Genomic DNA, 17,810 nt, shown 5'->3' on the forward strand with positions numbered 1-17,810 from the left:
AAGAGTACTCATCCTAGAACCTAAGAATCTGGATTCAAATTCTATCTCTATTAATAAGCGACATTTTATATAGCATTTTAATGTCACAGTGTTTAATGTTGTGAGATTGGTGAGACTCATAGAAATTAAATAACATATCCACGGTTGAACAGATAAGAAACTTCAGAGTGATATTTGAACCTATATCTCTCCTAACTTTAGGTCCAGTCCTCATTCCACTAAAAGAGGCTTCCTGTCATGTTGCTTTCTGGACCTCATTTTCCTGATCTATAAAATGAAAGCATTCCAGCTCCAATTTCAAAGGAACAAATGATATTTCTGGGCTAGATTTGGGCCAACTGAGCTTTTAGTAATGGCAAAGGTACTTCTAATTTGGACAAGGTTCCTTGGATGTGTTGGTCTTTGTGACCACATTTTTTCCTTTCTATTTCCCAGGCTGAAGCAAGTGGCTTTCTCTGAGTCTTTGGTTAAATTGCTCATTGGAATTTCAAATCACTGGAGATTAGAAGGAAACATAATTGTATGCCAATCTGAATTTTGCAGCTTTTAGGAAAAAATAATATATCATCTGCATTTTGCACCACAGTCTTTTCTGTTTCCCATATGCCCCATATTATATATTAAAGTATCAAAGAACTATTAGTAGTAGTTCATTCAATTATCAAGCAATTAATGGTTATTGAGTAGTTCCTACATTTATGACCCTATCCTCAAAACCTTTGCTTTATTGGTGAGCTAGCAAAAATGATTGATTAATTAGTGTTTAAAATATTGTATTTTTTACTTCTTACCATACTTAACATGTACCAGGAATAGTCCCCAAGAACTTTTATCACAGAACAGACATCCTTGAACTAATGGGAAAATAAACATCAACCTACAGGTGCTAGAGCTCCCAGGACTGACGTGAATTGGCCTCTAGCTCTTATAAGGAACTTATCTCTTTCTTGGAGATAGGAAGACCAGGACTTCCTGTCTCTCTCTGTCTCTCTGTCTCTGTCTCTCTGTCTCTCTCTGTCTGTCTCTGTCTCTGTCTGTCTCTGTCTCTCTCTGTCTCTGTCTCTCTCTCTCTCTCTCTCTCTCTCTCTCTCTGTCTCTCTGTCTCTCTCTCTTTCTCAATCTCCAGTCCTTCCAATCCCCTTGACTTTATATTCAGCCTGAAATAAATAAGTTTCCTGATGAGAAATGGGTGAAGGGAACTGTTAGTCAATTGACTAAACCTTAAGTCACTTGTCTGAAGGTGGATATGAAACACAAGCATAGAAAGCTAGTCACCAAACACTTTACAGATGAGAAATTTGAGGCCCAGAGAAAGAAGATTGTCAAAGATCAACGCTAATGTTAGTTTTGGAGGCTCAAGGCTGCACCTTCACAATGTCACCAGCTTCATGATTTGACCTCTTACTCTCAGCAGAGTTCTATATACACCTTTATGTCATTGCTACAGTTGAATGGTAAGAACCCTAGAGTGGGAATCAGTAACACTCAGACTTAGTCTGGTTCTGCCTGAGATTTACTTTGAGCAAATTACAAATTCTGTCAAACTCATGGGGGAATGCAGATAATCCTGGCTCTGCTGGCCTCACAGAGTTGTTGTTAAGCATTGAATGACATACATGGAAATTTACTTTGGAAACTGTTTAATATTATAAAATATTAAAAATACAATCACATTTTCATTTAGAAATGGATAGACATGGGATATTATTATTTGTAGTGGATTTGCACCCAGAGTCGAAAACTTTTAGCTCCTTTGACTAGCGTGGACAACCCAAATGGATTTCCACTTGGTGTGATCTCCCATATTGGTGCCACGGGATTATATACTTGATTATTTAATGAAATACAGGCATGAATTGTGTATATGTTGCCACTTAAGTTTGCCACTCATCCTTCATGATGTCTATTTTTATATCTAAGCAGGTTTTTTGACTTCCATTTCAAGGGCATTGACTTAATGGCACACAATTTCTAGATTTTAAATGCTATGAGATTAGAGAGCCAGGAAAGTCAGAGGAACTGGGTCCATCTCTGCCACTTCCTGATTGTGATGTTGGGCAAATCACTTCCTCTCTCTCAGGCTCAATTTTTTCCTCTATGACGCCAGACCAGAGGAGCTCTAGGGTCCCCCTCAGCTCTAACATAATGTGATTCTCTGGCTCTAAGAATGCATTTAGATAATAGTTATATCATTTTCAGGTGGGAGCTTTATTTCATAAGCCAAGAAAGTTTTGAATGCCCCTGTTGCCTGCTTCTGCAAGCCCGTGGCAGCTGGTCTGTGTCACAATCTACAAATGGTGAAAGGGTATGCTTTTTTTCAAAAAAATAATAAAGCAGTAATCCATTTCTGTCCCAGAGTTATTTCCTGAGATGAGAGCCCTTGAGAGCTCTGGCAACTCCCTCTTTTGGGTTTCCTCCCTGGGCAAAGGGCTTTTCCTCAAGGGATATGTCACTCATATAGAATATAGCTTCAAGAACCTAGCACAGCACGGAATGCACCATATGTTGGGCCTGGGGTTTCCTCCCTCACACTGTCAGTTGGAAAAAGAAAACATATTTCTTCCAAACATTTTTCTAAGTACATTTCCATGAGGAGGAGTGCAGTCTGGCAGGCAGACCAAGGGTCTCTGAAGCCACAATTGGGCATCTGAATATGGCTGCCAGTAAGGACCTTTCTCCCAGGGCACTCTGCAGAGAAGAAAGGTCCCTTTATATTATTATTATATTTTATGCATATAAAATAATGTTTTATGCATATGTAATAATATACATATAATTGATATTATATAATATTAATAGGGAACTGAGGAGATCTGGTCTGATGACTACATGACTGTGGCCATAGATTTTTTCTGTGGCCCACGTTGACTTAGAGGTCTGTGAGTACTTTCTTTAGAGCTGATTATAGGAAGGGTTGAGCAAACTCCACAAAATAGGGAGTAAAAAAAACCCTCTATGGATACCAAGCCTCCAAAAAGGAACTTCTTGGCTCACTCCTTTGGACAGCTATAAAAGGTATGAATTATCTTATGGAAAACTGGCCAATTGTGCATCTGAACAACCTGAATTAGAAAGTTCACAATACTCTCCACAGAACTGATCTTGTGAATTCTATACCAATAGACTGCTGCTGGTGGTGTAGTAGACAGGGCACTGGGTACAGAGTCAAGAAAACTTGAATTCAATTTTGACCTCAAACACATCAACTGTGATGCAAACAAGTCACCTGTAAAATGGGGATAATAATAGCGCAAACTTCAAGGTTGTTATGAGGCTCAAATGAGAACATATTTGTTAAAAAAAAAGTGCTTAGCCACAGTGCCTGGCACATACCAGGTTTCTTTCTACACAGTCCAAACAAACAAGGATAGAACAAACTCTTAGACTTGGACAGAAATGATGGGTAGGTAATTTCTCCCTTAGCTTTTGTCACATAGGAGAAAGGTCATTGGATTTGTATCAGAGCTTTCCATTTACTACTTTGACAAGTCACTTAGAGTTGTTCTGTTTCTTCACCTGTAGGAGGGAAGAGTTGGCTTAGATGGTATATACATATTTCCTTTCAGCCCCGAATCCTATGATTTTTAGGATGAAAGTAGGGAATATATTATCTGGAAGGGGTCTTAGAGGTCCTAAAGTCTCTCCCTGAATCTTGAAGTGGGACCAAATTCAGACCATTCATAAATTCTGGGAAAAGATGATCAAAATCTTTCTTAATATATTATTCTAATTACTACTAGGTAGTGGAATATTTAAAAATTCAAATCACAAGAAAATGAAGCTGATATCATAGATTCAGCAATAAATTTAAAAAAAATTAAATTTCTAGGATATATTTTCAGGTCTCTAGTTATTCAATCCTGTCTAACAAACTTAGTATGTCAATATCTTCAATACTATGAAATATCTATTTTACATAGTGCAAGTGAATATTTCCTTCTTATCTGTCAATATAGCTTATTTCTTTGAAAAATATGGCAACTTTTATTGTTGCCATGTGGCATTGGGCTATGTGGCCATTTGTAGAGGAGAAGAAGAAGGAACAGAAAGAGGAGGAGGAAAAAGAGGAAGAAGGAGGAGGAGGATCACAATTACAAGAAGGATAGAGAGAAAGAAAATGAAGGAGGAAAAGAAGAAGCAGAGGAGAAAATAAGAATCAGAAGGAGGGAGAAAGGGTGATATTTATTTGTACTTTAAATAATCAAAGTGCTTTATTATTTTTCTTTTTTAATATTCTTTTAAAAATTTAAATGATTTTTTCCCAGTTAACAAAAATCTATATTCTCTCTCTTCCATCTCCTTTGCCACTCACTAAAGGAAAAGGAAAAGGAAATCCTTAGAACAAAAATATGCATAATCAAGCAAAGCAAATTTATCCTTTGGTCATTTCCAAGAATTATATTTTCCAATGCACCAAGTCCATCACCTCTCTGCTAGGAGGTAAATAGCATGTTTTATCATAAGCCCTTTGGATTTAGGATAGAATCATTGTTTTTACCACAGTTCTTAAGTATTTCAAAGTTATTTATTTTTACAGAATTGCTTTTACTATAGAAATTGTCATCTTAGTTCATTTCATTTCATTATGCCTCAGTTCATACAAGTCTTCCCAGGTTTCTCTGAAATCATGCTTTTCATCATTTCTTATAGCACAATAATATCCTATCGCATTCATACATATACCTTAATTATTCATTCATTCTCAGTTGTTCATGGGAGTTTCCAGGTCATTGCTACCACCAAAAGAGCTGCAATCAATATTTTTGTACATGAATTCATTTCCTCTTTCTTCTACCTCTTGAGGGTAGAGACCTACTAGTGGTGTGCAAAGTGCTTTACATACTTTACATACCTCATTTAATTCTCACATCAACCCTATGTATTAGGTACTGTGGGTATTGTTCCTATTTTACAGACAAGTATACTGAGGCTTAGAGAGGTTTCTTGTATGTCTATAGTTGCATAGCTAGTAATTGCCAGAGAGATATTTGAACATGTTTCCTCATTTGTAAAATAAGACATATTATATGAAGTTCTCATCTCACAGAGATGGTATGAGGATATCATGATAGGAGGAACATGAAGCATTTTGTATACTTTACATATACCTGTCTCCTGTTATTATTTGTTGTCAAATGCAGTCAATAGTCCCTTAAGAATTACAATGAAACATTCAGGAAGAAGAGATTGACAGCTAGCTACTAGGTGACTAATTTGAAGGAGATATCAAGTCAGATCAACAAGCATTTCTAAAGTGTCTACTATGTGTAAGGGAGAGTAACAAGGGCTGGGAATCAAAAGGAAGGCAAAGATGATTCCTGCTCTGGAGCAACTCACAGTCTAATGGGTGGCGACAACATACAAACAAGCTTTGGGCAGGATAAATTGCTGGTACCTGACCATATACAAAGAACCATGTACAAATAAAATATATGCAGGGTAAAGGAGATAGCTGATAAGGGAAAGGCATTAAAAGGGGAAAAGGAAAAGCTTCTTATAGAATGTTTTAATTTTGGCTAGAATGAATGGTTAGAATGGTTAGAATCAATAATAAACCTGAGAAACTGATGGATGATGTAACATCAAAGAAATCTTTATATTCAGTGTACTAGTATGGCAGGAAATGGAGCTAATGCATTTTAGAAAGAAACAACAGCAATGAGTGAAACAAACAAATGAAAAAGGTTTTTTATTAATCCCCAGCAAGATAATTAAATCAATCAGAATACCTTATTCCTTATGCATTAAAACTAATAAAAATTTTTTTAAATAAGCTCTCTTAGATAATAACTGTTCCTTAATGTTCTTACCCTTTCTCTCTCATCCTGCTCCAACCCCAGCAAAAATCTCTAATCCTTTAAATAAGGGTCCCTGTCTGCTTCCTTAGAGCTTACATTTCATCTGGGTCCCAACTCAATTTCTACCTCTTTCCTAGGTAGGGCTCCTTTTTTGTATACAAGCCTTCAGGGGTCATTCCTTCCTCCAAACTCGAGCACTTGTGTACAAGGGCTCATTGGGCACCACCTTGGGTTTTCTTTTTATGTTTGTGAGTCTCCAGTCCCCAGTGCAGGATCATGTGTGCATTTTAATATGTTGAAAGATCTGCCAACCATCAATGTAGGCACTCCCTCTAACTCTCCTATCACTCAAATACATATTTAGAGATAGAAGGGACTTTGGAGACCATTAAGTTCAATCTTTTCATTTCACAGAGAAGGATACAATGAAGACCAAAGAAATTAAATGATTTATCCAAAACTTCATAAATAGCAGAGGAAGAGTTTCAAACCACTTTCTCTGATGACAAATCTAGAATTCTTTTCACAATCTCACTTCTCATCCTGTGTAGTTGTTCTCTGTATTATTCCAAAAATACTCCATAAAGTTCTTCACCAGTGTGATGAAGGATTTCTTTTTTACTTTTCACAGATTTTAAAGGTGGTAGTTGGGGAAGGTCTAGATCTATGATTTCATAGACCTGGAGTCTGCCTATTGCAGAAACTTCCTCCACCAAAGCCAACTGGAAATCCATTTGTAACGTATGGTCTTAGAGAGTTATCTGGAAGCATGGAGAACACGAGGCAGCTAAATGACTCAGTAGATATAGCACTGGGCTTGGAGACGGGAACACCTGAGTTCAAATCTAGAATTAACCTCTGTTTGCCTTAATCCACTAGAGAAGGAATGGCAAGCCACTCCAGTATCTCTGCCAAGAAAAACCCAGTGGATAGTATAGGTGCATGATGGTCCCCAGGGTCACAAAGAGTTGGACATGACTAAACAACATTCTATAACCCTGGGAAAGTCACTTAATACTGTTTGACTCGATTTCTTCCTCTGTAAAATGAGCTGGAGAAGGAAATAATAAAACATTCTAGTATTTTTACCTCCCAAAAGCCAAATAAAGTGGGGCACAATTGAAATGACTAAATAATAAATGGAGAACTTAAGTGATTTGCCCATGGTTATATAGTATGTTGAGAGGCAGAACTCAAACCCAGGTGTTCTTGATTCCAAGGCTGGTACTCTATATATCACATTATACCACACTATCTCTTACCTGATGCCTCTCCCAGAGAACACCACTGGCATGTTACACATAGGCACTTCATAAATGTTTACTAAACTAAATAGAATTGAATTAAGTTGGAAGCTTTCCCTTGTCAAATGGTCTGAGAATTCTTAGAAGATAGAGTATATTTTCTATCTCTTTGTATATTCATTACCCAGGAGAGTACTTTATATCCAGCAAATGCTCAGTGAATGAATGTTTGTTGATAATCAGAATGCAACGTCATAGAAGGTAAAAGTCTATGGATTCAGATTCCAATTGGTAGCTGTGAGAAGCCTAGGAGACACAGTGGGTAAAGCATCTGACCTCAGACGCTTACTAAATATGTCACCCTGGGCAAGTCACTTAACTTCTGTCTGTCTCAGTTTCCTCAGTTGTAAAACAGAGATGATAATAGCACTTAGCTTTACCTATCTTATGGAGTTGTGAGGATCCAGTGAGATAGCATTTGCAAAGTTAAACATAGTGCGTAGAACATAGGAGGAGCTTAATAAATACTTATTCTTATGTGAGACCTTTGCTAAATAACCCTGGCCCTCAGTGTCTTCATTTATAAAATAAAAAGCCTTAAACCAGATAATCTCTACTATTCCCTCACTGTTGAACATTAACAATTCAAGTTGAGAGTTCCCAGTCCACACATCCAGAAGTGCATGTTCAATAGATTCTCTCTCTCCCATGCAGGACTTGTCAAGATGATGAGCTACTATGTGGATTCAACAGCCAGCAACCCTGCCTCCTACTCTGTTCCTCGCCCTGGAGTTCTGGTAAATTGTATTCTCTTTCTTCCTCTTATATTCCATCAAAATTCAGGAATCTTTTTGCTACCGATTTCAACTTTTTTTTTTTTACTCTCTGGATAAAAGGGCCAGAAACTGAATACCTACTCATTTAAACCTTTACTCAATTGTCAATGAAGTGAGTTTAGAAATTCATTTTAGAAGCATCACAGTGGACAGAGGACTAGACCTGAACCAGGAAGACCTGAATTTAAATGTGACCGCAGGACTTACTAGGTGTGTGATATGGTCCAGCCATTTAACCTTTGCCTGCCTCTATTTCCTCATCAGTAAAATGGGGATAATGATAATACCTACCTCCCAGGATTGTTGTGAGAGCAGAATGAATTTGTGAAGTGCCTAGTAAATTTTAAAGCACCAAGTAAATGCTAGCTGACTTTCATTATTTTAGAATAGTTTGATTTCTGCTGCAAGGGACTATGGAATATGTGGATTTAACAGAATTTACTCTAAACACATTTTTCCTGCAGAAAGCTAGTGTCTTCTGACCAGTTGAATTTGGAATGCTTTCTCGGGGGCTGAATTGTCTAAATCCTCCAAATATCAACAGCATCTAAAATTAGTGAACCTAACCAGAGAAAGATTTTCTGGGAAAAGCTCTAGATTCCTGGAATGAAAGGAATGCTGAAATAGACAATGCAAACTTTTAGTATCAAGTCTCCTATTTACAGGTAGAACCTAAGCCATTGGCATGCAAATTGTCTGGAGTGTTGTTGAGGGAATTCATGCATCTGGCAGAGGATTGACCTATAAAGACCCTTTCAGAACTGAGGATTTTTGCTCCAATGGTTTTACACACTGGCCAATCAGTCAACAAACATTTGTTAAGTGTTTATTTTTTGCCAGGCACTATGCTAAATGCTGGGGATGCAAAAAAAGTCAAAATCCCTGCTCACAGTCTAAGGAGGGAGACAACACAAAAGTTGCACAAGCAAGATATACACAGGATAAATTAGCGTATCAACAGAAAAGGGGAAGCACTGGCATTAAGGGGGTTTGGGAAGAAGCTCCTTGTAGTAGGTGGGATTTTAGCTGGGACTTGAGGGAAGCCAGGGAAACCAAATGGTGGAATGGGAGACAGCTAGTGAAAATAATCAGTCTGGAGATGCTGCCATTGACATGCATGCACATCTCACAAAGCTCCCCAGGAGATGGTCCATAACCATCCTCTATCTGTTACATCTTATTCTAGTAAATTTTTCCATGCAATTATCTAAATAAATTCAATCATTTGTAGATTCAGAAATCAAAGTTTTTATTGGTAGATTCTTTGACTTCTATAATTGTAAAAGCAGAATTTCGCTTTTACAAATGAATCAAACCTCTAATTTAGCTTAGTATTGAATACCATTTTGTGATTTTTGACAGCCAGGACCCTTCATTGAATCATTGCCTCCTAGAGTCATTTACACTCAAAGATCAAAAGTGTTCATATTTGTTTTTGGTGGCAGGAGTCAGAGAGAATGGTGGATCAAAAGCTGTACTAAGTTCAAGGGGAAGGATGCATTTAGGGAGGGTTAATAAATCCCTTCTCACTGGTTGTTCTGCAACTTTTTCTCCCACCTCCCCAAAGCTGTTCCTGTTCTCTCACAGACACCACTCACCCCCTAAACAAATTAAAACAGTCGTGCCATACCTTTGATCAGAAAAGTGTCAAAATAAGCTCAGCCAAGAAGTCATTCAAGTTGTCTTAATAGAAAGTTGCAAAGGGACTTTTAGATGGGTAAGGTCACTCTGTGAACCTCATGGAAATTGCTAGGGAAAAAATTATTCTTTTTTTTTTAGAGAGAGATTATCTTCTAAGGCCCACATAAAGGCCAACATTGCTCCTAATGATTAAGGAAAGGTTCTTTGGGAAATAAGTGTAGAGATGAATTAAAATAAAAAATAAATAAATATAAAATTGTGATTCCATTACCAAATTCAATTCAACAAACAATTTATAATCTGGCACTCATCATGTCTCTATTTGGGTCAGCAACCCAATTAAATCAGGGCAAGACAACTTTCGAAATATAATATCACACTTCAATCTGTATCTTTCATTGCTTCATTTTACACACTGAATTCAAGAAGTCCTACTTCCAAACATGTCTACTACATATTGTAGTAGTGACTACTACATATTATACCAGTATATTCAATCCAAGACCAAGTATATAAGAAACTCCCTACTATATCTACATAATAATTTTTTAAATCACACCAATTTGTTAATACTTCATGTAAGAGACTTGTCATATTTTGAATATATTGTCTCTTTCCTCTCCTCCCTGTATTCTAAACTAAAAGTGGATTTTAGAACATATAGGTTTTAGTCAGATTTTCACAGGCTTTCTCATTCAAATAAAGCTGTTAGAGTCAAAAAAGGACAATTAGATAGGAGATCCAGATCAGAATAAACTTATTTTGCCTTCTTTAGCTAAATTCAAAGTTCTAGTGATTTAAAAAAAAAGATTAAGTATCAGAAGTCCTCTTCTAATTATAACCTTCTTGACTCTTTTAAAACATATTTCCACACTTCCACTCATTTATTCTTTCTCTGGACCTCAGTTTCTCTATCATTCAAACATCTTACTTAATTCTTTAGCACCATCAAGGCTGCAGAAGGGTTAGAAAAACTGAATAAGGTCTATTTCCTCATCCTGATTCATTCGAGAAAACATTCACCTAGTGTGAGCTCAAGTTCAATAAACCAGCACCAGCAAAATAGATAACCTCTAACATCAGGCTTAGAAGGAATAAACATTCGAGTGATTTATAACTTGGGGATGGGATATAAACTCAGGGGCATTAGCATTAGTCAGTTGGTTAAGAGGGATAATTGAAAGCAAAGCTCAAAATCTCAATCCCAAATCCAGGATTTCATGGCGGGGTCTCCCAAGATTTCCTCTACTTTCTCTAGTCTCAAGAGAAAATTGTAAAGCCTACAAACTTTGCCTTCTCAGATTTTATAGGCACTAGAAAACCCTGAATTCAAACACATGTATTTAATCAAGTGAAGTAAACTCAACCAGTGTGACTTTGGGTCTGATATCACAATAACAATCATAATAATGATGATGAAAATAACTTTATATTTGGATCCTATTGAAAAAGAGCAGAACGACATAATAATAATGTTTTCTACCCTTCATAAACAGATGACAAATCTCCATACTATAAATACAGACACCAAAATATTCTTGAAAACTTGACAAATAAGCATATTAGAACTGAATTTTTATCGCAGACTACTGTTCCCTACAGTCACTTGTACATAACAACCCAGAAAAATTTAAGAATATATTTGTTTGTTTTCTTTAAACCGTCATCTTCCATCTTAGAATCAATACTGTGTATTAGTTCCAAGTCGAAGAGCAGTAAGGGGTAGGCAATGAGGGTTAAGTGACTTGTCCAAGGTTACACAGCTAGGAAGTGTCTGAGGCCAGCTTTGAACCCAGGACCTCTCGTCTCTAGGCTAGGCTCTCAATCTACTTAATCACTCAACTGACCCTAGAATAACGATATTCTTCATACATGTCATCATAGTAGATGGTCAGAACTCTCAGGCTACGTAGAATGAAAATCTCAAAGTAGAGAGGGCAAATGGAAGGGACCAAAGTCATATACAAAGAGAATGAATTACATATCTTCATCATCCTGTCTGCTACTATAGTTTTCCTGAAGATACTTTCAACAAGCCTGGAGAAGATGAGCTTACATTTCAATATTTATATTCAACCATTTCATCCAATGTTAAATATCAAAGAACCATAATAGAATAGTAACTTGCTAGCTAGACATACAGAATAACAAGAGTAAATACAAAGACCTTCACACAACATTTTAAAGATTTATTTTTCATTACACTTTACATTCATGATGGCTCATATTCCTGGAGAGAGAGTTTCTCTGCCCTTGTGGTATGAGGCAGGCATGTCATTGGTAGAGAGTAGAGGGGAAGGAAAGGAATGGAGGTTAGATTATTTACAGCATTAGCATTGAACACATGATGGTTATTTTCAAATATATTTGTTATTTCTGAATTGATATTTTTCTAGAAAAACAATTAAAATATACTTTTATATTCATTTAAAACCCTTTGCTTTCTGGCTTTTGGCATTCTTTAAAAAAATAAATTAATTAAAATGTACAATTAACATGTGTGTTTATCTCCCTATCTTCTCCCCAATTGAAAAGGAAAAAGTAAAATCCTTGGAATAGATATTCTTAGTTAAGCAAAAAAAGTTTGCTTTTATTCATTTAACAGAGGACTGACCAATAAAGACCCTTTCAGACCTGAGGATTTTTGCTCCATTGATTTCCCATCAGATTAGATGGAAAGTAGAATCTCAAAGTTGCTTTAATTTACAACTATTAGTTATTTGAGCATTTTTCCTATGGTTAATACTATGGATTTCTTCTTTTGAAAACTGCCTTTTCATATCTTTTGACCATTTATTAATTGAAGGTTGGTTTTTTTTCTTATAAATGTGAATTTATTCCTTATGAGTCTTAAAAATGAGACCTTTATCAAGGAAATTTGCTGCAAAGATTTTTCCTCCAATTACCCATTTCCCTTTTAAACTTAGCTGTGTTGGTTTTGTTTGTACAAAAATTATAAAATGATGTAATCAAAATTGTTCATATTATATTCTGTGATTTTCTCTATCCTTATTTAATTACAAGTTCTTTTTCTTTCTATAGATTTGAAAGGGAATTTCTTCCTTTTATTTTTCTAATTTCTTTATTTTGTGTGAACTTTTATATCTAAGCCCTGTATCTATTTGGAGCTAATCTTGGTCTATGATATGAGGTATTGATCTAAAGTTAATTCCCAACAGATTGCTATCCTATTTTTCTGGAAATTTTTATGGCCTGGCCCTAGTGAATCTTTAATCCAGTAGCTGGGGTCTTCAGATTTATCAACTACTACATTACTAGGGTCATTTGTTTCTTTACTTATTCTATTTTTCCAAGATGATTATGCATTATTCCCCTTTATGCATTTTACACTATAGTCAAACCTGCTAATTTGAGGCAGTTTTGGTGGCTCAAGGGAGAGAGATCACTGGGCCTGGTGTCAGGAAGACCTGAGTTCAAATATGACCTCAGACATACTATGTGACCCTGGTCAAGTCATTTAACCTTTGTTTGCCACCGTTTCCTCAACTATAAAATGGAGATTAAAAACAGAACTTACCTCATTGGGTTATTGTGAGGATCAAATGATATATTTGTAAAAAATGCTTAGCAAAGTGCTTGGCACATAGTTGGTACTAAATAAGTTCATATGCTCTTCCCTTCCTTCCCTACTTGCTCTTACAGATTTTTCCATCTCTGCTTCTTCTGCTACTTGGAATTCCTAGTTGCCTTAAAGATTTAACTTAAATATCACCTCTTTTTCCAAGTCCCTAGATTGTTTAGGTACCACCAAATACATTGTATTTTTTTGGTATCTTTTTTACATTCGCTTATCTATGAACATATCATATCCTAAAAAAAGTATAAACTCTTTGAAAACAGGAACTGTCTCTGGAGAAGGACATATACAAATCATTCTTCAAATCATATTTCTGTTGCTGTATATAATGTTTTCTTGATACTGCTCATTTTATTCTTCATAAATTCAGTAGGTCTTTCCATTTTGTGTGTGTGAAATTAACCTGTTTGTCATTCTCTCACAGTACAGCACAATCATGCACCACAACTTGTTATCCACTCCCCAATTAGCTAGCCCTCAATGTCCCAAGCAATTTTCCAAACCATAGCTTACAAGAGAGCTGCTGATCTGCCTCAGTATAGAGAGTTTCCATTCTCAAACTCTTCCCATATTAATGAAATCAGATCTGATGTTCATTTGTAATAAAAATCCATAAGAATGAAAGTGTAAGGACCATATGTAATAATTGAGAATCAACCTTTTAAATGAGGATTTATGAAGCACACCCTCTTAAAAACTTCCTGTGTCTCTGTTTAAGCCTTTATCAATCAGAGGTAACATTAGCTTTTCTTGATGCATATAAAATCTATACACACTAATAGGAAGCATATTCTGTTATCTTATTGTAATGCATAAAATGATCTTGATAATATTATTTGAAGTACGTACTAGAGGCAGGTAGTACAGTAGTTATCTCAGGCCACTTTATCAAAAGCAAGACGTATTTTTTCCTCTGGCAAGGGCTGTCCCCCTGGGGGATTGTTTAGAGCAAAGTGATGTCATGGCGGGGGAGGAGGATAAAGGTGGTGGAAGCCATCTGGCCATTGTGTAGGTCAGACCAGTACTTTTCAGGTACTTATATGGCCTTTCTGTTAGGAATTCTTTTATCCAATGGGAGGAAGCTCCTCTTCCTGTTATGCTACCTCAGCAAACATATTTAGTCTTTGAAAGTCCCTCTCAGTCCTCCATTCATTTTCTGGTGTGTCATCTTCTCCTTCATGTCACCTGGACTTGCTGAGCATAGATTTTTCTTCCTGAGGGCAGAAGTGGGAGGTAGGAAGGGAAAGCTAACAGCTTAATTTTAACCTATTATGTTTGAGTCCTCATCTGTCACATGAGGTATGAGGATGTAGGGGGAGAGTCACAGGGATTACCCACTTTTGGGTCATGTCAACTCTAGGAAGCACCTTGAAGTACTCAGAGGAAAAAAAAAGACAGTATTGCCTATTTTTGAGACCTAGCCTTGTTCAGGGAGCATAGGCTAATTGCCCAGAGTGCTAGGACGGTTAATTTTGATTTTTCTGGTGAGATGAGGAAGAGGTGAGGGATGGGAAAAGGATCCTATTACGTCTGACCAAAAGGATGAGCAAATTTTTCATGACATCAGGTCAATGAGCAGAGCTTCCTAGGAAAGGAATTTGGGGTTTGCTGACACCACCAGGGGAACAGGATTGGGATGGGAAGAGATAGAGTTTAGCTATTCAGCTTTCCCTTCTCAACCACCTTACTCCATCTATATTGCTGAGCCCTGAAGAGGTACCTGTGCATTTGGGGAATGATACTATCCTGTGGCCATTTTGCATTTCTTTGTAGATCTTTGTAACCATTGTTCTCCCTTCTCCTTGATTGGGAGGGTAGGGGTGGCCTGAACTCACCTTTTCTCTGTTTGACTTCCTTCCTCACATCACTCAGGACACTGTATTTAATCACTCATGAACATAATTATAAACTGACTTGTTGCATTATGTTAGTATTTGCATGTCCCTCATCATCTCTACTAAAATTGTAAATTCTGTGAGGATAGATATTGTACCATTTGTATCTTTAGGACCTATCAACTTAGGGCCTTAAATAGGGCCTGGTTAAAAAATATCAAATAGAACTGGTTAGATTTTGCCTCAGATATCCTACCAAGCTACCTGGTTTATGTTCTGATATGCCACCCTCTCCTCTGTGCCCCTTAAACTTCCAACTTTTATCTTCCCTTATGTTGGCTACCCATTCCCATGTCCTCCTCCTCTTAATATTTGCATTATTCTAGATGGTTCTTTGGAAAGGGTTGAGAATTTCCACTCATAAAGGAATATTTGGCAGAATCAGCTAGAAGTTACCAGAAGTTAAAGATAAGGATATTCTCATTTGAAAACCCACTTGCTTCCTCACACTCTGCCACCAAAAAAAATGAGATCCTTGCCACCAAGATCAAAGTTCTCCTGCCATAGGCCAGTAGTTTACAACCTCATTGTGTAAACAGACCTGGTTCTCTTATCTTGAGTAATTGCCCTTTAATTGGGCCGCCTTGGGAGCAATCCCTACTTGCCCACTGCTTTGGCTGTCCACACACCCTTTACCTCTCTTCTCTACCTCCACATATATTAGTCTTTGGAAATGCTTACACAGAAATAGGCCCTCTACCTTTTCCATGACTTTCACTCAGAAGGCCTAGTTTGTTTTTCTTTAACAACAGTAGTTAGACCTAATAGGGTTTCTTCTGAGAATTCTGAAGCAGACTGACAAGCAATCTGGGATCAGCATCATGGAAACATGGGAGAAAGCCATATGACAAATGCTGCCAGACAGAATTCTTCCTGGGACTGAAGTTAGGGGTGGCCACTAACAGAGGACACTTGGCTAGAAATGATATGCAGGTTGAAACCTGCGATAAAGAGATTAAATTTTACAAAAAAATGAGGCCTCCATTCTCAAAGAGTTGAGTGTCAAACAGGGGTTGCATCTTAGAAGTTAGCTTTGTGTGTATGAGAGTTGCTTTTGCACTTTGCAGAGGTATTCTCACTTAGGTCCTCTAAGGAATTTTAACTGAGGGACTTCTCTCTTTTGGAAATGAAGGTGATGTAAGAGCAAAAGAGAAATAGAGTAAAAAAAAATAAAATAAGGGGAACTAGATCTTGTTAAGTGGCTCAACATCAGAAACAGATATGATTTTATCAGTGAAAATGACATTAAATAGAAGACATTATCTACTTTGCTGCTCCACCCAAAGGTCTACTGGGCCTTTCCGCATGATTAATCTCCCACTTTAGAATAGGAACTCTCTGAGAGCAAGTGTTATTATTAAGTTGATACCAGTTATCTGACTCTTCGTGGCACTAATCGGAGTTTTCTTGCCGAAGATACTAGAATGATTTGCTATTTCCTTCTCCAGCTCATTTTACAGATGAGAAAACTGAGACAAACAGGATTAATTGACCTGCCCAGGGTCACTCAGCTAGTAAGTGTCTGAGGCCAGATTAGAACTCAAGAAGATGAGTCTTCCCAACTCTAGGCCTAGTATTCTATTCACTGCACCATTTACTTGCCCTTTGAGAGAGGTTATTGTCTTGCTTTTCTATTTATATACCCAGGGCTTAGCACAGTACTTTGCACAGGGTAAGCACATTTTCTTTATTGTTTTCAGGTCCTCAGAACTATTTGATTTCTTTCAGTAAATAAAAGTACCCATAAGTAAGGAAGGGTCAGTACCTTATAAATATATTCCATATTTGTTGTTCAGTTCAGTCCTCCAACTCTATATTCTACATGGTACTTAACTTATTCCCTTCCAGCTTTCTAAATGGTCTTCACAAATCTAGGCTACCCCATCTCCAACTGATTATTCAAACCATTTTCTAGTGTCCTTTCTGACCACCTTATTCCTCTACTTAAAAATCTTCATTGTTTCCCCTTTGCTGATTAAATAACTACAAACTCCCAGGCCTAGCATTTAAAACCCCTCACAATCTGGCTCCACCATATGTTTCTGTCTCATGGCACTGTCTTTCATCTTTAGGGCCATTTTCTTACCATCTGCCATGACTGGTATAGACTATCTTCCTACTCCTCTCTTCTCCACCTCTGTCTGCTAACGTCCCTTTCTGCCTTCAAAGACTAATTCAGTTGCCATTCTAACCATAAAGCATCTCCATCGTAGCTGAAAATGTTCATTCCTTCTCCAGATTTCTCATGGCATGTTGTCTGGACTTCTCCTTTGCATTTCATGGAAACACAAAAAGTTAGAGCTCAGATAGATGGAGCATAGAGGTCATGCTATAGACCAACCTTGTTATTTTTCCAGTGAGGAAGCTTATCATACTGTCAGTTCTATCAATAGTTATTTGTATACATATTTTATCCTTCTTCCATTAGTTTCTCCTTATGAATAGGGTCTATTTGATATCTATCTTGATATTCCTCAGGCCCAATTTAAAAAATGAGTGAATAGGGCAGCTGGGTAGCTCAGTGGAGTCAGAGTCAGGCCTAGAGACAGGAGGTCCTAGGTTCAAACCTGGCCTCAGCCACTTCCCAGCTGTGTGACCCTGGGCAAGTCACTTGACCCCCATTGCCCACCCTTACCACTCTTCCACCTATGAGACAATACACCAAAGTACAAGGGTCTAAAAAAAAAATGAGTGAATAATAATGGAACTGAATAGTTCTTGAATGATAAATCTTCAACAAAAACTGACTTTTAATTCAACCATCAACATGTCTTACTGTATGAATTACTCTGTCCCCA

The 17,810-nt window shown here is 37.2% G+C and overlaps 1 protein-coding gene across 1 annotated transcript in view; it reads left to right on the top strand.

The window, feature by feature from the left end:
* The window catches only part of ETS1 (ETS proto-oncogene 1, transcription factor), a 182,295-nt gene that overhangs the window by 11,595 nt on the left and 152,890 nt on the right, over positions 1 to 17,810 (top strand). The window contains exon 2 of the mRNA XM_044668336.1: positions 7,757 to 7,839. Coding sequence (XP_044524271.1) covers positions 7,768 to 7,839 — 72 coding nt within the window. The 5' untranslated portion in view covers positions 7,757 to 7,767. The remainder of the gene's footprint in view (positions 1 to 7,756; positions 7,840 to 17,810) is intronic.

The sequence above is a fragment of the Gracilinanus agilis genome, chromosome 3, assembly GCF_016433145.1.
Source record: "Gracilinanus agilis isolate LMUSP501 chromosome 3, AgileGrace, whole genome shotgun sequence".
Taxonomy (NCBI): domain Eukaryota; kingdom Metazoa; phylum Chordata; class Mammalia; order Didelphimorphia; family Didelphidae; genus Gracilinanus; species Gracilinanus agilis.